This window comes from Anolis sagrei, chromosome 9, assembly GCF_037176765.1.
Source record: "Anolis sagrei isolate rAnoSag1 chromosome 9, rAnoSag1.mat, whole genome shotgun sequence".
Taxonomy (NCBI): Eukaryota; Metazoa; Chordata; class Lepidosauria; order Squamata; family Dactyloidae; genus Anolis; species Anolis sagrei.
In genome coordinates, this window is record NC_090029.1 from 1,696,570 (window position 1) to 1,720,510 (window position 23,941).

Sequence of the window (23,941 nt, forward strand, 5' to 3'; positions counted from 1 at the left end):
TGTCCAGCTCCCTACGGAGGTCATCCACCAAGGTGACCAAAGCCGTCTCGGTGCCATGGCCAGGTAGGTAGAGATATAGATATAGAGGTAGGTAGATAGCTGAGATGTCCAAGAGAACCAACAACCAACAGTGTCACACTCCCCCTGTCCAGCTCTCTACGGAGGTCATCCACCAAGGTGACCAAAGCCGTCTCGGTGCCATGGCCAGGTAGGTAGAGATATAGATATAGAGGTAGGTAGATAGCTGAGATGTACTAGAGAACCAACAACCAACAGGGTCACCCTCCCCCTGTCCAGCTCCCTATGGAGGTCATCTGCCAAGGCGACCAAAGCCGTCTTGGTGCCATGGCCAGGTAGGTAGAGATATAGATATAGAGTTAGGTAGATAGCTGAGATGTACTAGAGAACCAACAACCAAGAGGGTCACCCTCCCCCTGTCCAGCTCCCTACGGAGGTCATCCACCAAGGCGACCAAAGCCGTCTCGGTGCCATGGCCAGGTAGGTAGAGATATAGATATAGAGGTAGGTAGATAGCTGAGATGTACAAGAGAACCAACAACCAACAGGGTCATCCTCCCCCTGTCCAGCTCCCTACGGAGGTCATCCACCAAGGCAACCAAAGCCGTCTCGGTGCCATGGCCAGGTAGGTAGAGATATAGATATAGAGGTAGGTAGATAGCTGAGATGTACAAGAGAACCAACAACCAACAGGGTCACCCTCCCCCTGTCCAGCTCCCTACGGAGGTCATCCACCAAGGCAACCAAAGCCGTCTCGGTGCCGTGGCCAGGTAGGTAGAGATATAGATATAGAGGTAGGTAGATAGCTGAGATGTCCAAGAGAACCAACAACCAAGAGGGTCACCCTCCCCCTGTCCAGCTCCCTACGGAGGTCATCCACAAAGGCGACCAAAGCTGTCTCGGTGCCATGGCCAGGTAGGTAGAGATATAGATATAGAGGTAGGTAGATAGCTGAGATGTCCAAGAGAACCAACAACCAAGAGGGTCACCCTCCCCCTGTCCAGCTCCCTACGGAGGTCATCTGCCAAGGCGACCAAAGCCGTCTTGGTGCCATGGCCAGGTAGGTAGAGATATAGATATAGAGGTAGGTAGATAGCTGAGATGTACTAGAGAACCAACAACCAAGAGGGTCACCCTCCCCCTGTCCAGCTCCCTACGGAGGTCATCCACCAAGGCGACCAAAGCCGTCTCGGTGCCATGGCCAGGTAGGTAGAGATATAGATATAGAGGTAGGTAGATAGCTGAGATGTCCAAGAGAACCAACAACCAACAGTGTCACCCTCCCCCTGTCCAGCTCCCTACGGAGGTCATCTGCCAAGGCGACCAAAGCCGTCTCGGTGCCATGGCCAGGTAGGTAGAGATATAGATATAGGGATAGGTAGATAGCTGAGATGTCCAAGAGAACCAACAACCAAGAGGGTCACCCTCCCCCTGTCCAGCTCCCTACGGAGGTCATCCACCAAGGCGACCAAAGCCGTCTCGGTGCCATGGCCAGGTAGGTAGAGATATAGATATAGAGGTAGGTAGATAGCTGAGATGTACTAGAGAACCAACAACCAACAGGGTCACCCTCCCCCTGTCCAGCTCCCTATGGAGGTCATCAGCCAAGGCGACCAAAGCCGTCTTGGTGCCATGGCCAGGTAGGTAGAGATATAGATATAGAGTTAGGTAGATAGTTGAGATGTCCAAGAGAACCAACAACCAAGAGGGTCACCCTCCCCCTGTCCAGCTCCCTACGGAGGTCATCCACCAAGGCGACCAAAGCCGTCTCGGTGCCGTGGCCAGGTCTGAAGCCAGACTTTGACTGATCCAGATAGTTGATGTCAATCATTGTAATGCTCACCACAGTTCATACCTTCTAGTGCAGGTCTGGGCAAACTTCGACCTTCCAGGTGTTTTGGACTGCAACTTCCACGATTAATAACAGCCTACCAGCTGTTAGGAATTATGGAGGTTGGAGTCCAAAACTCCTGGATGGTTGAAGTTTGCACAAGTCTGTTAGAGTGGTTTGTTTGTTTTCTTCTTATGTGGGCAGTGAAGACAATATACATCTTCTGGTTTCATGATCCTTGTGCCCATAAGCAGCCCTGGTTGGCTGCCAAGAGGTGACACGTAAGCCCCAGGCCTCCTCCTCCTCCTCCTCCTCCTCCTCCTCCTCCTGTGTGCAAAGCAGGTGGAGGAGAGGAAGGAGGGAGGGAAGGAGGGAAGGAGGGAGGGTTGCTCCAGAGGCCAGGAAGAGGGGAGGATGCACCCCTGGCCAGACTTAGCGGCATCTGGCAAGTGGCCTTCTGTGGTGGAAGAGGAGGAGGAAGGTGAAGAGGGAGAAGACAGGTGAGTGGAGAGATGGCAGGGCAGTGTTATGGGGCAGCAGAGATGGGGATGGGCAGAAGGGGCACCCTCCCTTTGTTGCCAACCAGCCTTTGGCAGCTCCTGGCAACACAGAGGAGGCCCCGCCGTTGAGCTCCACCACCTGTCTCTTGGCTGCTGTGCGGGCCTTGTTGCCCTCTTCTCACGTCTCACTTAGAATCCTAGAATCAAAGAGTTGGAAGAGACCTCCTGGGCCATCCTCCAGTCCAACCCCATTCTGCCAAGAAGCAGGAAAACTGCATTCAAAGCACCCCTGACAGATGGCCATCCAGCCTCTGCTTAAAAGCTTCCAAAGAAGGAGCCTCCACCACACTCCCTCCGGGGCAGAGAGTTCCACTGCTGAACGGCTCTCACAGTCAGGAAGTTCTTCCTCATGTTCAGATGGAATCTCCTCTCTTGTAGTTTGAAGCCATTGTTCCCTTGCGTCCTAGTCTCCAGGGAAGCAGAAAGGAAGCTTGTTCCCTCCTCCCTTATTTATTTATTTATTTGCTATACTTGTATACCGCTGTTTCTCAGCCTAGCCAAAATACCTTTCGGACCGCATCTTGGCCTACGAGCCCACGAGGACCTTGAGATCGTCTGGGGAGGCCCTTCTCTCGATCCCGCCTGCCTCACAGGCACGTCTGGCGGGGACGAGAGAGAGGGCCTTCTCGGTGGTGGCCCCCCGGCTGTGGAACACCCTCCCTGCAGACATCAGACAGGCGCCCTCCCTTATGTCCTTCCGAAAAGGCCTTAAGACATGGCTGTTCGAGAAGGCATTTAATTAGTGCTATAATAGTGTGGTAAAGCTGACTGGAATGGAAAAAGGAATACGAGATTGGTTATGATTCCACTATGAGACGAAGCGGATTTTTAGTGTAACTTTATAATTGTTGTATTGTTAATATGTTGTTCTGCAACTGCCTTTTTGTAAATTGCCTTTTTCTGTATGTTGTACACCGCCATGAGTCGCCCTAAAGGGCTGAGAATGGCGGTTAACAAGTGCACCAAATAAATAAATAAATAAATAAATAGTTGGCGACTCAACGCGGTTTACAACAAAATATAACAATCAACAGTATACAGTTTAAAACTATAAAAGCATAATACACAATTCACATATCAATAACAATCCAATTCATCTCCTGACTAAAATCGTGATCCAGTTTCGTCGTCCATATTGCCGGTCCTTTAATCATTACATTCATTGCACTGAGTTAACCAAATGCCTGTTCGATCATCCAGGTTTTTAATCTTCTTCAGAATACCATCAATGAGGGGGCTGACCTTACCTCCATGGGAAGGGCGTTCCATAGCCGAGGGGCCACCACAGAAAAGGCCCTGTCTCTCATCCCCGCCAGCCGCACCTGTGAAGCAGGCGGGATAGAGAGCAGGGCCTCCCCAGAAGATCTTAGGGTCCTGGCGGGCTGATAGGCTGAGATACGTTCGGATAGATAAGTTGGGCCAGAACCGTTTGGGGCTTTAAAGGCCAACGCCAGCACTTTGAATTAAGCCCGGTAGCAGATCGGCAGCCAGTGGAGCTGGTGCAGCAGAGGAGTTGTATGCTCCCTGCGCTCCGCTCCAGTTAGTATCATGGCTGCCGAACGTTGGACTAATTGGAGCTTCCGGACCGTCTTCAAAGGCAACCCCACGTAGAGAGCGTCCTCCCTGTGGCTTCCTCTCACGTATTTATACATGGCTATCATATCCCCTCTCAGCCTTCTCTTCTTCAGGATAAACATGCCCAGCTCCTTAAGCCACTCCTCATAGGGCTTGTTCTCCAGACCCTTGATCATTTGAGTCGCCCTCCTCTGGACACATTCCAGCTTGTCAATATCTCTCTTGAATTGTGGTGCCCAGAATTGGACACAATATTCCAGTTAAAGTGGTCTAACCAAGGCGGAAGAGAGCATGGGGAGCAGGACTTCCCTAGATCTAGACACTAGGCTCCTCTTAATGCAGGACAACATCCCATTGGCTTTTTTTGCCGCCACATCACATTGTTGGCTCATGTTGACTTGCTAGGGCCGTGAATTTATTCCGCCTGGGACCAGGGCATGCTGGGCACAAGAGGGACCTTTACGCCAAGGCTCCTGCTACATCTCCACCACGGCTGCTACCAGTAGGTACCTTCGGGTGGTCTCCGACTGTTCCTTTTGGTTTCCGTGACCGAATGGAAGTTTGAACCTTGGTCTCCAGGATGGTCCAAGTGACCCTATGGCCATTTTCTGGGGGTCGCGAAACTGCATTGGCTGGTCATGCCCCCTCCAACCCCTAATTTTCCCTCCAACCCCACCAGTATTCAGATTTGGGCATATTGCGTAACGTAAGGTAAAAGTTTTCCCCTGACATTAAGTCCAGTTGTTTCCAACTCTGGGAGTTGGTGCTCAATTTCTAGTCCAAAGAGCCGGTGTTGTCCATAGACTCCTCCAAGGTCATGTGGTTGACATGACAGCATGGAGCGCTGTTGTTGGGTATTTGTGTCAAATTTGGTCCAGTGAATGAAAATACATCCTGCATTTCAGATATTTACGTTATGATTCATAACAGTAGCACAATTACAATTAGGAAGTAGGAATAATAATAATTTTATGGTTGGGGGTCACCACAAAGTGAGGCACTGTATTAAGGGATTGCGGCATTAGGAAGGTTGAGAACCACTGTTCTAGGCTGATGGGTGCCTTCACTCAGAAATGGCTCCCAGCAGGGATTGGACAGAGCGTGAAGCATGAGGTGGCTGCGATGAACACCTGTTGAATCCCTGCCTAGCTGGGCAGCCGGAGGCAGGGCTCCTACCGGCCACTCATCCGTCACCTGAAATCACAAAGAGGGTGGAGATCTCTTGTTCAATATTTGCCAAGGAGGAGGAGGAGTACAGCGATGAAGGACCCATTCCCAGCCAAGCCTAGCAGTGGACGGGTCCTATGGGGAATCCAGTGCCACTAAAGTGGACATGTATTTATTTATTATTCAAACTTATATGCAGCCACTCCCCTGGGGCTCGGAGCGGCTTACGAGAACAGGCTAAAATCTAACACAATTTAAAAACTATTTAAAAACAGCAATATCAAAGATCAAAGGCCTGTTGAAACAAATATGTCTTACATGCCCTGCGGAACGCTAAGTCCCGCAAGGCACGGACTTCGGGTGGCAGAGTATTCCAGAGTGATGGTGCCACTGCTGCAAAGGCTCTGCGTCTGATTGCTGTTAGACGCAAAGTCTTGACACTGGGAATTTCCAACAAATCTTGGTTCTCAGAGCGGAGGGATCTCTGGGGTTGGTAGGGGGTGAGGCGGTCCCTCAGGTCCATCGGCCCCAGACCATGCAAGGCCTTCAAGGTGAGTCCCATCCCTTTGGAAGTGATCCGGTGCTCAATGGGTAACCAATGCAGCTGCAGGAAGATTGGGGTGATGTGGCATCTCATCGGAATTCCCGCAAGAAGCCGAGCAGCTGCGTTTTGTACCAACTTGAGCTTCTGGATCACCGACAGAGGAAGGCCAATGTAGAGGGTGTTACAGTAGTCCAGTCTTGAGATGACCGTAGCCTGGATCACCGTAGCTAGGTAGGTAACCAATGCAGCTGTAGTAAGATTGGGGTGACGTGGCATCTCATCGGGATTCCCGCAAGAAGCCGAGCAGCTGCATTTTGTACCAGGTTGAGCTTCCGGATCACCAACAGAGGAAGGCCAATGTAGAGGGTGTTACAGTAGTCCAGTCTTGAGATGACCGTAGCCTGGATCACCGTAGCTAGGTAGGTAACCAATGCAGCTGTAGTAAGATTGGGGTGACGTGGCATCTCATCGGGATTCCCGCAAGAAGCCGAGCAGCTGTATTTTGTACCAACTTGAGCTTCCGGATCACCAACAGAGGAAGGCCAATGTAGAGGGTGTTACAGTAGTCCAGTCTTGAGATGACCGTAGCCTGGATCACCGTAGCTAGGTAGGTAACCAATGCAGCTGTAGTAAGATTGGGGTGACATGGCATCTCATCGGGATTCCCGCAAGAAGCCGAGCAGCTGCATTTTGTACCAGGTTGAGCTTCCAGATCACCGACAGAGGAAGGCCAATGTAGAGGGTGTTACAGTAGTCCAGTCTTGAGATGACTGTGGCCTGGATCACCGTAGCCAGGTCGTCCCTGGACGGAGAGGGGGCCAGCCGTCTAGCCTGCCGCAGGTGAGAAAGAAGGTGGTTCTGCTCAGGGCGGAGACCTGGGCCTCCATCCTCAGCAGAGGGTCCAAAAGGACTCCCAGACTCTTGACCAACGAGGACGGGCGTAGCGCCTCGCCATCCAGGGTAGGCAGCTGGATATCTCCACTGCCCGGTTGAGCCAGCCATAGGATCTCCGTCTTTGCCGGGTTCACCCTCAACCTGCTGGCACGCAGCCATCCAGTCACGGCCTCGAGGCACTGATCGAAATAATCGGGTGCAGACAGGGGCGGCTCATCCATTACGCGAAGTAAGCGGTCGCAGAACACTTTTTTTTTGCCAGGGGCGCAGAGGCGCCTCTGTAAATGCCCCTCGACTGCCACTTGAGTTCAGCTGGCCTTCCATCTTCAGCACCAGCTGAGTGTCATCAGCGTACTGGTCACACTCCAGCCCAAAACCTCGAACCAGCTGAGCAAGTGGTCGCATATAGATGTTAAACAAGAGAGGGGAGAGAATGGCCCCCTGAGGAACCCCACAAGAGAGAGAGGGGACCTCTCAGAGACCAGGCCTCCCCTCTCCACTTGCTGTCCATGGTTGTGGAGAAAGGTGGACAGCCAGTTTAAAGCTCTCCCCCTGACTCCAACAGCAGCAAGGCGGTGGGTCAAAAGATTGTGGACAACTGTGTCAAATGCTGCTGTGAGATCCAATAACACAAGCAGCGCCGACCCGCCCGGTCAAGCTGGCATCGAAGGACATGAAGCCACTTTCCCTCCACCTTCCTGACTCCTCTTCCTTTCTGTTTTTTCTTCCCCAAAGGCTGCCGTTGACGTTCTCACTATGTCTGATGGGGACTACGATTACCTCATCAAATTCCTAGCCCTAGGGGACTCGGGCGTCGGGAAGACCAGCTTCCTCTACCAGTACACCGATGGCAAGTTCAACTCCAAATTCATTACGACGGTGGGCATCGACTTCCGAGAGAAGAGAGTGGTGAGTCTCTCTCTCCCCCCCCCCCCCCCCCCCATTCCGAAAGTTCTTAATGCCTCTGGGGCCAACTCTGCTTTGGGTGGTTGTAGGTTTTTCCGGGCTGTATGGCCATGTTCTAGAGGCATTCTCTCCTGACGTTTCACCTGCATCTATGGCAAGCATCCTCAGAGGTAGTGAGGTCTGTTGGAAGTAGGAAAATGGGTTTATATACCTGTGGAATGACCAGGGTGGGACAGAGGACTCTTGTCTGCTGGAGCTAGGGGTGAATGTTTCAGCTGACCACGTTGATTAGCATTTAATGGCTTGGAAGTGCCTGGGGGGATCTTTTGTTGAGAGTGATTTGATGTTCTTGCCATACATCAAGGGAACCACTGACCGCATAGGGAAGCTGATGAGGAAACACAACATACAAACCACCTACAGACCCACCAAGAAAATCCAACAATTGCTACGTTCAGCAAAGGACAAGAGGGATCTTCTCACCTCTGCAGGAGTCTACCGTATTCCATGCAGCTGTGGACTACATAGGGACCACCAAACGCAGCGTGGCCCAAACACGAATCAAGGAACATGAAAGGCACGGCAGACTCCTTCAACCAGAGAAGTCAGCCATAGCGGAGCACCCGAGGAACCAACCTGGACACAGCTTGTGTATTTCAGTGGCTTCTCTGTGAGGTCTGACATGGTGGTTGTGAGAGTGGTCCAGCATTTCTGTGTTCTCAAACAATATGCTGTGTCCAGGCTGGTTCATCAGGTGCTCTGCTATGGCTGACTTCTCTGGTTGAAGGAATCTGCAGTGCCTTTCGTGTTCCTTGATTCGTGTTTGGGCCACGCTGTGTTTGGTGGTCCCTATGGAGACTTGTCCACAGCTGCATGGTACACAATAGACTCCTGCAGAAGTGAGAGGATCCCTCTTGTCCTTTGCTGAACTTTGCAGACTCCTTCAACCAGAGAAGTCAGCCATAGCAGAGCACCCGATGAACCAACCTGGACACAGCATATTATTTGAGAACACAGACATGCTGGACCACTCTCACAACCACCATGTCAGGCTACACAGAGAAGCCATTGAAATCCACAAGAAGCATGTGGACATTTCAACAGAAAGTAAGAAACCATGAAAATGAACAAAATCTGACTACCAGTATTAAAAAACTCAAAAATTACAACAGCAAAACAGCAGAGAGTAAACAATCAGGCACATCAAATCACTCTCAACAAAAGATTCCCCCCAGGCACTTCCAAGCCATTAAATGCTAATCAAGGTGGTCAGTCGAAACATTCCCACCTAGCTCCAGCAGACAAAAGTCCTTTGTCCCACCCTGGTCATTCCACAGATATATAAACCCATTTTCCTACTTCCAACAGACCTCACTCCCTCTGAGGATGCTTGCCATAGATGCAGGCGAAACGTCAGGAGAAAATGCCTCTAGAACATGGTCATATAGCCTGGAAAAACCTACAACAACCCAGTGATTCCGGCCAAGAAAGCCTTCAACAATACATTGAACAACTCTGCTGTTGCTGCTTTCTGGGGATCCTTGGCTCTGTGTTGACATGAAGGCAGCGATCCAAGAGCGTGAGGCTCCAGTAGCCTTTTAATTGGACGTTGCGCTCTTCGGTTCACCCTAAACGCTGTCCCAGTCGGCCTTCAGCCATGCATTTCTGGATTCCCCTGCCTTGGCCTGGCGCCCATCTTCCCTGGACAGCTGCTGCCTCCTATTGCCATGCCGAACCTGCTCCGGCTGCCCGCTTTCCATATTAATATCCCGTTCCGGCCGAGTAGCAAAGGCTGTAATGAGAGCTTGTTGACGCGAGGAAGTGGTGGCGCTCTGTCGTTTGCAAACAACCTGAAGCGCTGCCAAGGAAAGGCGTTGATGAATGGCTGGTGTGTGTTCGCTCCGTTATCTGATTGTACTTCTACAAATGTAATTACGCCTGAATCTGGGCCGTTGCAGTGGCCTTGGCTTCCTCACCAGATGCTTGCCCTTCGGGCCCACTAATGTGCCATGAGGTGCATATGTGGAGCATGTGTCTGTCTGTCCTCTTGCAATGGTTGCCCCTTCCGCTATGCTCTCAATGCACCCGACTCCCCTCTCTTCTCAATGGGACCCCTGAATGGGCATGGGGTGTGTGTGTGTGGATGAGAGATCATCTATATACATAAAAATGCTCTGTGTGTCACGAGTACCTTAAAAACAAAAGAATCAAAGAACGAAATCACACCAAATTTGGCAACAAAATGTCTCACAACACAAGGAGTGACCATCACTCAAAAAATTATGATTTTGTCATTTGGGAGTTGTAGTTGCTGGGGTTTATAGTTCACGTACAATCAAAGAGCATTCTGAACTCCACCAACGATAGAATTGAACCAAACGTAGCACACAGAACTCCCATGACCAACAGAAAATACTGGTAGGGTTAGGTGGGCATTGACCTTGAGGGTTGTATTTCACCTACATCTAGAGTACACTTTGGACTCAAACAATGGTGGATCTGGACCAAACTTGGCATGGATACTCAATATGCCCAAATGGTGAACAGTGGTAGAGTTTGGGGAATACAGACCTTGAGATTTTGGTAGTTGCTGGGATTTATAGTTCACCTACAATCAAAGAGCATTCTAAACCCCACCAATGATAGAATTGAGCCAAATCTCACACACAGAACCCCCATGACCAACAGAAAATACTGTGTTTTCTGATGGTCTTTGGCGATCCCACTGACACCTCCTCATGCCCCTCCCCCCCCCAAGGCAGGGGCGGCTCATCCATTACGCGAAGTAGGCGGTCGCAGTACACTTTTTTTGCCAGGGGAACAGAGGCGCCTCTGTAAATGCCCCTCGACCGCCACTTGAGGAGCACCCCCTCGGCTCACAACACCTCTAGCAGTACGGGGGGAGCCTCGGCTTTTTTACCTCGCTGCCGGGTGATCCTCTTCCCGAAGGGGCCGGGCCCTTGAGCAGAGCCAGCGCTCAATCGTTCTCCACGTTCGATCCCTTCCCCATGACCGGCTCCCTTTCCTGATACCCCAGCGCTCCACCCGACTCCTCTCCTCTCCCCAATCTGCGGGTGGGTCAAGGGGCAGAGCCGTCGCGCCGCACTTGCTCCCTTGCCTGACCCACTTTGGGTCCAGAGGCGTGTCTGAAGACCCCAGCGTACGCACCAAAAGTTGCCTCTTCTCCTGACTTTCTCCTCAGCCATTGGGACCGAGAGAGAAAGAGAGAGAGAGAGCCCCTCCAGCTGGAGGTATCTCCCACCTCCGCTTACCATTGAAAATTACCTAGGGCCACCTCTGCCCCCAGGGGTCCTGACCCCCAGGTTGAGAAACACTGTCATAGAATAATAGACCTGGAAGAGACCTCGTGGGTCATTCAGTCCAACCCCCTGCCAACAAGCAGGACAATCACGTTCAATGCACCCTCAGCAGATGGCCATCCAGCCTCTGCTTAAAAGCCTCCGTAGAAGGAGCCTCCACCACACTTTGGGGTGCTGAACAGCAGATTTGGGATGGCAAGCAGGAAAGGCTTCTGAGCCACAAGAATCCTTCTCTTCTTCCTCCTTTCCGGAACAGGTGTACCGCTCCAATGGGCCGGATGGAGTGAGTGGCCGTGGGCAGAGGATACACCTGCAGCTGTGGGACACGGCTGGGCAAGAAAGGTATGACGGAAGGGGTGGAGGAAACACCACAACATTGCGGCACATCAGGGAAAGGGTGGTGGGGAAGGGCACAGACAGAGTGGGAACCCCACAAATTCCTTGCCAAGGAGGCTGATCTCCTTGCCTTCAAGCAGAGCACTGCTTTGGGGTCAAGCGGAGGTGGCGAAAGGCCATGGGGGTCACTCTGCTTCTGCCAGATTATACTGAGCCGAACCCTCCATCCGTAAAGCCTTCAGCCGTGGCGCCTTTGAAGTCGGGGCAAAAGATTTCAGGCTCATTTCTTTTAGATCTTCTGGGGAGGCCCTGCTCTCGGTTCCACCTGCTTCACAAGTATGGTTCAGCGTCCTTGGCTGAAGAGCTGGCTGGGTTCTTCAAGGACCCAAGACCCTTTCCTTTTTCAACCCACACTGTTCTATTCCGGCTTGCACAGGTTCCGCAGCTTGACCACAGCCTTCTTCAGGGACGCCATGGGCTTCCTCCTCCTCTTCGACTTGACCAACGAGCAAAGCTTCCTCAATATCCGGAACTGGATGAGTAAGTCTCAAACCACCACCCCCTTCCCTCCCAGTGTAACCAGTATCATTCCAGGGCTGGAAAGCCATTGGAGTGGGGCTCTGGCATGGGGCAGGTCCATAACACATTTATTTATTTATTTATTTACAGAATTTCTATTCCGCCCTTCTCACCCCGCAGGGGACTCAGGGCGGATTACAGTGTACACATATATAGCAATCATTCAATGCCAACTTTTGACATACAAACATATACAGACATACACAGAGGCTAATTAACTTTTTCTGGCCGCCAGGGGAGCTGTTGCTTTCATCGTCCATCTACGACACTGATGAAGCACTTCCGCATTCCCCACATGCTTCCCCGCTGGAATGCTTTTGCTGGAGTCTTCTTTATGGCCTCATAAATTAGTTAATTTAGCCTCCCCACACTTTAAGGTGGTAACTAATTTTCCTACTAGACAGATGCAACTCATTCAATGCCAATTTTGACATACAACATATACAGACATACACAGAGGCTATTTAACTTTTTCTGGCCGCCAGGGGAGCTGTCGCTTTCATCGTCCATCTGCGACGCTGATGAAGCACTTCCGCATTCCATGCATGCTTCCTCGCTGGAATGCTTTGCTGGAGTCTTCTTTACGGCTTCATAAATTAGTTAATTTAGCCTCCCCACACTTTAAGGTGGTAACTAATTTTCCTACTTGACAGATGCAACTCATTCAATGCCAATTTTGACATACAACATATACAGAAATACACAGAGGCTATTTAACTTTTTCTGGCCGCCAGGGGAGCTGTCGCTTTCATCGTCCATCTGCAACACTGATGAAGCATTTCCGCATTCCCCGCATACTTCCCCGCTGGAATGCTTTTGCTGGAGTCTTCTTTATGGCCTCATAAATCAGTTAATTTAGCCTCACCCTTCTCACCCCGCAGGGGACTCAGGGCGGATTACAGTGTACACATATATAGCAAACATTCAGTGCCAATTTTTGACATACAAACATATACAGACATAGACAGAGGCTATTAAACTTTTTCTGGCCACCAGGAGACCTGTCGCTTTCATCGTCCATCTGCGACGCTGATGAAGCACTTCCGCATTCCCCGCATGCTTCCCCGCTGGAATGCTTTGCTGGAGTCTTCTTTATGGCCTCATAAATCAGTAAATTTAGCCTCCGCCCTTATCCCGCAGGGGACTCAGGGCGGATTACAGTGTACACATATATGGCCAATATTCAATGCCAATTTTTGACATACAAACATATACAGACATGCACAGAGGCTATTTAACTTTTTCTGGCCACCAGGAGACCTGTCGCTTTCATCGTCCATCTGCGATGCTGATGAAGCACTTCCGCATTCCCCGCATGCTTCCCTGCTGGAGTCTTCTTTATGGCCTCATAAATTAGTTAATTTAGCCTCCCCACACTTTAAGGTGGTACCTTATTTTCCTACTTGACAGATGCAACTGTCTTTCGGGTTGCAAAGATCGACAACAGGCTTCACACAATTGGTTGGAAACCCACTCCAACCCGGGCTGGCTTCGAACTCATGACCTTTTGGTCAGAGTGATCTTAATGCAGCTGACACCACAGTCCTGGAGCATGTCCCATGTAAGAGGGTGGCACCCCAAAGGACATGGCGCTCCTGTGAGGTGGTCCAGGTTGGCCTTTGAGACCCAAAGGCCCCCCTGAACTTCCTTTCCTCCCTCTGACATTGTCCTCGTCCTGCCCGTTTAGCCCAGCTGCAAACACATGCCTATTGCGAGAACCCAGACGTGGTCCTGTGTGGGAACAAAAGCGACCAGGAGGAGCAGCGGGCCGTGAAGGATGAGGATGCCAAGGCCCTGGCCGAAAAATACGGGTAAGTGTCCTCCCCCTTCCTACCTTACAATTCTGATGGGCCACCCTGCCTCCAAATAGCCCTCTCTGTGTGTCTGTGAGCTTTGCTTGCTGGGAAGCTTAGGGAGGAACGCGTGCCCATCCCATTCCCCTCTCTCTCTTAGGGTCACCTCTCTCTTCCCTCAAAGAGGAGCATGTTTTGGGGAGGGAGGTCTTTGGGCCCCAAGATGCCCATCTAGAGAGTCATACAAGGTGTTGTCGGGGGACACCTGTTCAACCCCACAACCATTGTCTTGTGGGGTTCATCAGGGCTCTATATTGTCCCCCATGCTGTTTAACATCTACATGAAGCCGCTGGGGGAGATCATCCGGAGTTTCGGGGTACGGTGTCATCTGTACGCGGATGATGTCCAACTCTGTCACTCCTTTTCACCTGCGACTAAGGAGGCTGTCCAGGTCCTGAACCGGTGCCTGGCCGCTGTGACGGTCTGGATGAGGGCGAACAAATTGAAATTGAATCCAGACAAGACAGAGGTCCTCCTGGTCAGTCGCAAGGCCGAACAGGGCATAGGGTTACAGCCTGTGTTGGATGGGGCCGCACTCCCTCTGAAGACGCAGGTTCGCAGCTTGGGTGTGACCCTGGACTCATCGCTGAGCCTGGAACCCCAGGTTTCGGCGGTGACCAGGGGAGCATTTGCACAGCTAAAGCTTGTGCGCCAGCTGCGCCCGTACCTTGGGAAGTCTGACTTGGCCACGGTAGTCCACGCTCTGGTTACATCCCGTTTAGACTACTGCAACGCTCTCTACGTGGGGTTGCCTTTGAAGACAGCTCGGAAGCTCCAACTAGTCCAACGCTCGGCAGCCATGATTTTAACAGGAGCGGAGCGCAGGGAGCATACAACCCCCCTGTTGCGCCAACTCCACTGGCTACCGATCTGCTACCGGGCTGAATTCAAAGTGCTGGCGTTGGCCTTTAAAGCCCTAAACGGTTCCGGCCCAAGCTACCTATCCGACCGCATCTCTGCCTATGAACCCACCAGGACTTTGAGATCTTCCGGGGAGACCCTGCTCTCGATGCCGCCTGCTTCTCAAGCTCGGCTGGCGGGGACGAGAGATAGGGCCTTCTCGGTGGTGGCTCCTCGGCTGTGGGACGCCCTTCCTACGGACATTAGACTAGCACCATCTCTAATGGTATTCCGCAAAAAGGTGAAGACCTGGATGTTTGTGCAGGCGTTTGAGTAATTTAGTGCAATCTGGTAATGGAACATAGGAATGGAACAATGGACGACGAACCTGGACTACGCTTGGATGATGAGAAGATGGGGTACGGTGGTTTTTTGTAATAATTGTGCATTGTCATTGCTTATTGGTAATTTATGGATAATGTGTTAAGTCAATTGTTATAAGTTGTATGGAACCACTGCTGTTTCTACTGTTTTTACTGTTTGTGAACCGCTGTGAGTCACCTTCGGGCTTGAGATACAGCCGTATAGAAGCAAAGTAAATAATAAATAATAATAATAGAGAGTCATACAAGCCAATCATAGAGTTGGAAGAGACCTCGTGGGCCATCCAGTCCAACCCCTGCCAAGAAGCAGGAAAATCGCATTCGAGTCAGAGAAGGGCATTTGCGAAGCAAAGCAACCAGGTAGTTCCAACAGCAGATGTGCATGGGTCATATGTTTCCATTTCTTTGGGCCGAAATGGGGAAAGTTCCAGTTTTGGAGGACACTTCCCAGAATGCCCTGTGCCCTGGCCAAACCCAGCTGGGGTCAGTGTCAATATGTATAGAGCAGCAATAGTAAACTTCAGCCCTTCAGGTGTTTTGGACTTCCACCAACTGTTAGGAATTGTGGGAGTTGAGAGTCCAAAACACCTGGAAGGAGGGCCAAAGTTGGCCCATGCCTGGCACAGAGAAACATTTATGGACCCCCTTCCAAGGGCAAAAGCTGCATGGCAGTCTAAGAATAGGCCCAATGATCTTCTCCCCAGAGCAGCGGTTCTCAACCTGGGGTCCCCAGATGTTTTTGGCCTTCAACTCCCTGAAATCCTAACAGGTAGTAAATTGGCTGGGATTTCTGGGAGTTGTAGGCCAAAAACATCTGGGGACCCCAGGTTGAGAACCACTGCCCCAGAGCTACTGTCCATGGCCTGGGGCCACTTTCAGAGCCAGCCAGCCTTGATTTGGGCGTTTGCATACACTCTCAATGGGGCGGTAGCCTCATTGGGAACCCACGCCCTGAAGGGCCTGACGTGTTCCTTCAGACGCAAAGTCTGTGGGCGTCGGTGCTTGGGCGGGTCTATTTGTTTGCCAACTGAGGCAACCCTCCATGTGTCAGGTTTATTTATTTGTCGTTTCAGTGCAACCAGTCAATTATATTACATTTCTAACACAACAAAGCAAACAAACAGAGAAAATACAAAATGTGTGAGTTTGGTCGTTGATTAAATGTCCTTTGACCAGTATGTGGCCCCTTGGAGTGCCTCTGGTGTTGCTGCAAGAAGGTCCTCCCTTGTGCATCATGTGGCAGGGCTCAGGGTGCGTTGCAGCAGGTGGTCAGTGGTTTGCTCTTCTCCACACTTGCATGTCGAGGATTCCACTTTGTAGCCCCATTTCTTAAGGTTGGCTCTGCATCTCGTGGTGCCAGAGCGCACTGTTCAGCGCCTTCCAAGTCACCCAGTCTTCTGTGTGCCCAGGGAGAAGTCTCTCATTTAGTATCAGTTCTGGGTTTGAGCCTGCCACTTTTGGACTCTCGCTTGCTGAGGTGTTCCGGCGAGTGTCTCTGTAGATCTTAGAAAACTATTTCTAGATTTCAGTCGTTGACGTGCTGGCTGATACCCAAACAGGGGATGAGCTGGAGATGTCTCTGCCTTGGTCCTTTCACTATTGGCTGCCACTTCCCAGCGGATGTCAGGTGGTGCAATACCGGCTAAGCAGTGTAATTTCTCCAGTGGTGTAGGGCGCAGGCACCCCGTGATAATGCGGCATGTCTCATTCAGAGCCACGTCCACTGTTTTAGCATGGTGAGATGTGTTCCACACTGGGCATGCGTACTCAGCAGCAGAGTAGCACAGCACACAGGCACTGTGTCTGGTTGTGATCCCCAGGTTGTGCCAGTCAGCTTTTGTATGATATTGTTTCTAGCACCCACTTTTTGCTTGATGTTCAGGCAGTGCTTCTTGTAGGCCAGAGCACGGTCCAGAGTGACTCCTCCCAGGTATTTGGGTGCGCTGCAATGCTCCAGTGGGATTCCTTCCCAGGTGATCTTCAGAGCTCGGGATGCTTCTCTGTTCTTGAGATGAAAGGCACATGTCTGTCTTTTAGATGGAGTAGGGATCAGCTGGTTTTCCCTGTAATAGGCAGTAAGAGCACCTAGAGCTTCGGAGAGCTTCTGTTCAACCATCTTAAACCTCCCTGCTTGAGCGGTGATGGTATGATCATCAGCATAGATGAAACTCTCTGTCCCTTCTGGCAGTGGCTGGTCATTTGTGTAGATGTTGAACATGGATGGAGCAAGCACGCTCCCCTGAGGCAGGCCGTTCTTCTGTTTCCGCCCTCTGCTTCTCTGGCCCTGGAACTCAACAAAAAAGCTGTTTTGTAGCAGGTTTCCTATGAGGCGGGTGAGATGGTAGTCCTTTCTGATATCCATCTCAAAGCTCCTTGCTTGAGCAGTAATGGCATGATCATCAGCATAGATGAAACTCTCTGTCCCTTCTGGCAGTGGCTGGTCATTTGTGTAGATGTTGAGCATGGATGGAGCAAGCACGCTCCCCTGAGGCAGGCTGTTCTTCTGTTTCCGCCATCTACTTCTCTGGCCCTGGAACTCAACAAAAAAGCTCCTGTTTTGTAGCAGGTGGGTGAGGTGGGCGTCTCAAAGCTCCTTGCTTGAGCAGTAATGGCACGATCATCAGCATAGGTGAAACTCTCTGTCCCTTCTGGCATGTATCAGGTGAGGGATAGAGATGCCCAAGAAAGGAGATGCAAGCATTTTTGATTCCTGCATCCACAGAGGCAGGCCAGCCCTTCCCTCTTTCCCTTCCTCTGACTGCTTACTTCTGTCTCTCTCTGCAGGATCCCGTACTTCGAGACCAGCGCGGCCAGTGGGGCCAACATCGGCAAGGCCATCGAGACGCTGCTGGACCTCATCATGAAGCGCATGGAGCGGTGCGTGGACAAGTCCTGGATCCCGGAGGGGGTGGTGCAGTCCAACGGGCACGGCTCCCCGGAGCGCCTGGGCCAAGAGCCAGAGAAGAGCAAGTGCGGCTGCTGAGCGGCCCACTGGGGGCGGATCCAGGGCTCCGTCCGACCCCTTTGCCGGACGCTCCTGCCTGCCCTGCGCATAGAAGAAGTAGCCTTTGTGAGAAGCCTTGGAGCCTGCTTTCGAACGATGCCAACTGTGGCTTGGCTTCCGTTCCCTTGTCCCAAAGCCTGCCTGCTTGTTTCTGAGCAGGAAGTCCCCAAATCCTCCGGTAAAGCCCCAGAATGTATCACTAAATGGGCAGGTTGGGAGCGAGAGGCGGTACAGCCCTTTTGGTCCCTCGACCTGAGCGCTCAGCATCATAATCTGGATCAGAGAGAGATTTGGGTTCATACCAAGTGCCAAAGTAAAAGTAATAGCATCCCTTTTTAAAATACATACACACACACAAAGATAGCCCACAGAGGAGTCCGCTTTCTTATCTTAGCAGGGACAGATTTGAAGGGTTGGCCAATGCTTCCCACTCAATGCCTTTGGAGAAAACGTGCCTTAGTTCACAGCTGGATGGGAATGCCTTGGCTGGCTGTTTCAGTGAGGCTGCTGTTGTCCCTTTGCCCTCTTTATTCAATGGCTGCGGGCTTCCATTGTTGAGGATCCGTACCCTCAAAACTCATAGTAGATTAAAATACGAGGGGTATTTTTTAAGTAAGATCCGTTTTGTTGTAGGCACTAGTAGTTTGCATGCATACTGCAACGAGCGCGTGCGTCGTGTACCGGCATGCCTCGGGAACAACGGTGCTCAGTTTCCGCTCAGTAGCTCACCTGTACGGTTCTGTTCTGTGCTTTGAAAATGTTTAAGACTCTCAACTCACCCTCCGCATGTGAGGTTCGCTCAGTGATACGGTTTTGGTCAGCAAGGAACCTGCCTGCTGCAGAAATTCTTCGACAGATTTGTGAAGTGTACGGTGATACTCTTATGAGTGAAAGCAAAGTGCATAAGCGGGTACGACAATTCAAAGATGGCCGTGACAACGTCCATGGTGAATATTGGAAGGGTTTGGTGGGCACTGACCTTGAGTTTTGGAGTTGTGGTTCACCTACATCCTGAGAGCACTGTGGACTCAAACAATGATGGATCTGGATCAAACTTGGCACGGATATTCAATATGTCCAAATGTGAACACTGGTGAAGTTTGGGGGAAACAGACCTTGACATTTCGGAGTTGTAGTTGCTGGGATTTATAGTTCACCTACAATCAAAGAGCATTCTGAAGCCCACCAACGATAGAATTGGGCCAAACCCCCCACACAAAATGCCCATGTGGGCCACAGCAACGTGTGGCAGGGAATGGCTAGTTCGGGGAAAATAGACTTTGACATTTGGGAGTTGTAGTTGCTGGGATTTATAGTTCACCTACAATCAAAGAGCATTCTGAAGCCCACCAACGATAGAATTGGGCCAAACCCCCCACACATAACGCCCATGTGGACCACAGCAACGCGTGGCAGGGAATGGCTAGTTCAGGGAAAATAGACCTTGACATTTGGGAGTTGTAGTTGCTGGGATTTATAGTTCACCTACAATCAAAGAGCATTCTGAACCCCACCAACGATAGAATTGGGCCAAACCCCCCACACAAAACGCCCATGTGGACCACAGCAACGCGTGGCAGGGAATGGCTAGTTCCGGGAAAATAGACCTTGACATTTGGGAGTTGTAGTTGCTGGGATTTATAGTTCACCTACAATCAAAGAGCATTCTGAAGCCCACCAATGATAAAATTAGGCCGAACTTCCCACACAGAACTCCCATGACCAACAGAAAATACTGTCTGTGATGGTCTTTGGCGACCCCTCTGACACCCCTTCGTGACCCCTTCAGGGGCCGACCCCCAGGTTGAGAACCATTGCATTAAGACCTTGAGTTTGGAGTTGTAGTTCACCTACATCCTGAGAGCACTGTGGACTCAAACAATGATGGATCTGGATCAAGCTTGGCACAGCCATCTTTGAATTGTCGTACCCACTTGCGCATTTGCTTTCACTCATAAGAGTATCACCGTACACTTCACAAATCTGTCGATGGATTTCTGCAGCAGGCAGGTTCCTTGCTGACATGTGAGCGAACCTCACATGCGGAGGGTGAGTTGATAGTCTTAAACATTTTTAAAGCACAGAACAGAACTGTACAGGTGAGCTACAGAGTGGGAACTGAGCACAGTTGTTCCCGAGGCATGCTGGTACATGGTTGCGGTATGCGCGCGAACTACTAGTGTCTACAACAAAACGCACCTTACTTAAAAAATACCCCTCATACAATAGATATTTTGGCCAAAGCTGTTGGGTACAACTCAAGCTGAGGTACAACTCAGCCTTTTTATAGTAGAGGTTTCTAACATTTCTAAACCAGCTACCTCTTTCCAACTACACCTTTACTTCCTTCATCCTTCTTTTGGGCACCTCTTATCTATCCAGCTTCACAACTGGTATGGCTGACCTCGACTGTTTGCTTGTTGTCAGCAGTGGTCCTTCTTCAAAATACTGCCTTCTGTCTTCATTCTATTTTATTGCATTTCTCCAAAATTCACCCTTTTTTTTCTTCCTTCCTCCCTTCTAAGTTCTCAACCTTCCTAATGCCATGACCCCTTAGTACAGGTCCTCATGTTGTGGTGACCCCCAACCATAATGTTATTTTCATTGCTACTTCACAACTGTAATGTTGCTACTATTATGAATCGTAATGTAAATATCTGATATGCAGGATGTATTTTCAGTCACTGCACCAAATTTGGCACAAATACCCGATACACCCAAATCTGAAACTGGTTGGGTTGGGGGAAAATAGCTTTTGAAACCATAAAAATGAAAAAAATCTGGCTAACAGTATTAAAAAACTCAAAAATTACAACAGCAAAACAACAGAGAGTAAACAATCAGGCACATCAAATCACTCTCAACAAAAGATTCCCCCCAGGCACTTCCAAGCCATTAAATGCTAATCAAGGTGGTCAGTTGAAACATTCACACCTAGCTCCAACAGACAGGAGTTCTTTGTCCCACCCTGGTCTTTCCACAGATATATAAACCCAATTTCCTAGTTCCAACAGACCTCACTACCTCTGAGGATGCTTGCCATAGATGCAGGCGAAACGTCAGGAGAAAATGCCTCTAGAACATGGCCATATAGCCTGGTAAAACCTACAACAACCCAGTGATTCCGGCCATGAAAGCCTTCGACAATACATTAAAATAGCTTTGTCACTTGGGAGTTGTAGTTGCTGGGATTTATAATTAATCTACAATCAAAGAGCATTCCGAATTCCACCAATGATGGAATTGAATCAAACTTGGCACGCAGAATTCCCATGACCAAGAGAAAACACTGGGAAGGTCTGGTGGATGTTGACCTTGAGTTTTTGGAGTTGTAGTTCACCTACATCCAGAGAACACTGTGGACTCAAGCAATGATGGATCCGGATCAAACTTGGCACAAATACTCAATATGCCCAAATGTGAACACTGGTAGAGTTTGGAGATGTAAGGCTGTAGGTTTTATATAGCAATATTAAATGATCACTCACAAGCTGGTTTTGCTTGGAAATGAATATATTGCTTGTATCTCTGCAGCAAAGAAATAGACCATGCCATTTGGGAGTTGTAGTTGTTGGGATTTATAGTTCACCCACAATGAAATAGTGTTCTGAACCCCACCAACAATAGAATTGGACCAAACTTCCCACACAGAACCCCCATGACCAGTGTTTCTCAACCTGGGGGTCGGGACCTCTGAGGGGGTCGCGAAGGGGTGTCAGAGAGGTCGCCAAAGACCATCAGAAAACACAGTATTTTCTGATGGTCATGGGGATTCCATGTGGGAAATTGAGCCAATTCTATCGTTGGTGGAGTTCAGAATGTTCTTTGATTGTAATGAACTATAAATCCCAGCAACTACAACTCCCAAAAGTCAAGGTCTGTTTTCCCCAGGCTCCACCAGTTTTCACATTTGCACATATTATTTGTGCCAAGTTTGGTCCAGATCCACCATTGCGTGAGTCCACAGTGCTCTCTGGATAAAGGTGAACTACAATTCCCAAACTCAAGTTTAATACCCACCAAACCCTTCCAGTGTTTTCCGTTGGTCATGGGAGTTCTGTGTGGCAAATTAGGTTCAAATCCATCACTGGTGGAGTTCAGAATGCTCTTTGATTATAGGTGAACTATAAATCCCAGCAACTACAACTCCCAAATTACAAAATCAATCCTCCCCCAACCTCACTAGCATTTACATGTGGGTGCATTGGATATTTGTGTCCAGTTTGGTCCAGTGAATGAAAATACATCTTGCATATCTGATATTTACATTATGATTTATAATAGTAGTAAAATGATGGTTATGAAGTAGCAACAAAAACAATGTTATGGTTGGGGGTCACCACAACATATGGAACTGCATTAAGGGGTCATGGCATTAGGAAGGTTGAGAACCACTGCCCATGACCAACAGAAAATACTATGTTTTCTGATAGTCTTGGGCGACCCCTCTGACACCCCACAGGGGTCCCGACCCCCAGGTTGAGAAACACTGCTCTAAGTCATAAAAGTACTGTCTCTTGAACCATTTCCCGACTTTTATCTCCTTAATTTCCTAGCTGTGCTGCTATTTTGACTGGCAGATAATTTCCGCTTCCTTTTCAACTCCTCCAATTCTGTCTTGGCCTTCTCTGGCTTTCTCAATAACGTCCCATCCTCTCCACCATCACTCTCTCCAGCAGCACCGGCTGCACCCGAACGGACGGAGGTGGGAGCCACAGAGGGCACAGTGAAGGGCTCGCTTTGCCATCAACGACATAGAAATTCCCTCCTGGCGAAGAATGCTGTGGGGCTTCCGAACACGATCCGGCCCCAGGAGAGGAAGGGGAGTCGGGAGAAGGCAATGAGCCCTTTGTGACGTACTGCGGACCTTTTCTAGCCATCCAGTCACTCACAAGGCATTCCCAGAAATAAACCCTTTAGTTCAGTGGTTCTCAACCTTCCTCATGCCACGACCCCTTAATCCAGTTCCTCATGTTGTGGTGACCCCCAACCATCAAATTGTTTTCGTTGCTACTTCATAATTGTAATTTTGCTACTGTTACGAATCATAATGTAAATATCTGATCTGCAGGATGTATTTTCATTCACTGGACTAAACTTGGCACAAATACCCAAATTTGACTACTGGCAGGGTTGATTTTGTCAATTGGGAGTTGTAGTTGCAGGGATTTATAGTTAACCTACAATCAAACAGCATTCTGAACTCCGCCAATGATGACATTGAACTAAACTTGGCACACAGAACTCCCATGACCAACGGAAAATACTGGAAGGTATTGTCGAAGGCTTTCATGGCTGGAATCACTCAGTTCTTGTGGGTTTTTTCGGGCTATATGGCCATGTTCTAGAGGCATTTCTCCTGACGTTTCGCCTGCATCTATGGCAAGCATCCTCAGAGGTGAGTTCGCCTCTGAGGATGCTTGCCGTAGATGCAGGCGAAACGTCAGGAGAAATGCCTCTAGAACATGGCCATATAGCCTGAAAAAACCCACAAGAACTGAATACTGGAAGGATTTGGTGGGCACTGACCTTGAGTTTGGGAGTTGTAGTTCACCTACCTCCAGAAACTCAAACAATGATGGATCTGGACCTAACTTGGCATGAATATTCAATATGCCCAAATGTAAACACTAGTGGAGTTTGGGGAAAATAGACCTTGACATTTGGGAGTTGTAGTTGTTGGGATTTATAGTTCACCTACAAAGTGCATTCTGGACCCACCAACGACAGAAGTAGTCCAAACTTCTCACACAGAACTCCCATGACCAATAGAAAATACTGTTTTCTGATGGTCTTTGGATATGATAGCCATGTATAAATATGTGAGAGGAAGCCACAGGGAGGAGGAGGGAGCAAGCTTGTTTTCTGCTTCCCTGGAAACTAGGACGCAATGGAACAATGGCTTCAAACTACAAGAGAGGAGATTCCATCTGAACATGAGGAAGAACTTCCTGACTGTGAGAGCCGTTCAGCAGTGGAACTCTCTGCCCCGGAGTGTGGTGGAGGCTCCTTCTTTGGAAACTTTTAAACAGAGGCTGGGTGGCCATCTGTCAGGGGTGATTTGAATGCAATATTCCTGCTTCTTGGCAGGGGGTTGGACTGGATGGCCCATGAGGTCTCTTCCAACTCT

At 49.9% G+C, this 23,941-nt stretch overlaps 1 protein-coding gene across 4 annotated transcripts in view; it reads left to right on the forward strand.

Moving 5' to 3' along the window:
* The window catches only part of RAB27A (RAB27A, member RAS oncogene family), a 38,551-nt gene extending 20,016 nt beyond the window's left edge, over nucleotides 1-18,535 (forward strand). For 3 of the 4 annotated variants that reach the window (XM_060755834.2, XM_060755833.2, XM_060755836.2), the window contains exons 2-6: nucleotides 7,325-7,498; nucleotides 11,072-11,157; nucleotides 11,588-11,691; nucleotides 13,418-13,541; nucleotides 17,592-18,535. In XM_060755834.2, the coding sequence (XP_060611817.2) occupies nucleotides 7,346-7,498; nucleotides 11,072-11,157; nucleotides 11,588-11,691; nucleotides 13,418-13,541; nucleotides 17,592-17,790 (666 nt within the window). In that variant the 5' untranslated portion in view covers nucleotides 7,325-7,345 and the 3' untranslated portion in view covers nucleotides 17,791-18,535. Of the gene's footprint in view, nucleotides 1-2,235; nucleotides 2,350-7,324; nucleotides 7,499-11,071; nucleotides 11,158-11,587; nucleotides 11,692-13,417; nucleotides 13,542-17,591 lie in introns of those variants that run through there. The other variant, XM_060755835.2, reaches the window with a different exon arrangement.
* The last annotated feature ends 5,406 nt before the right edge of the window (nucleotides 18,536-23,941 follow it).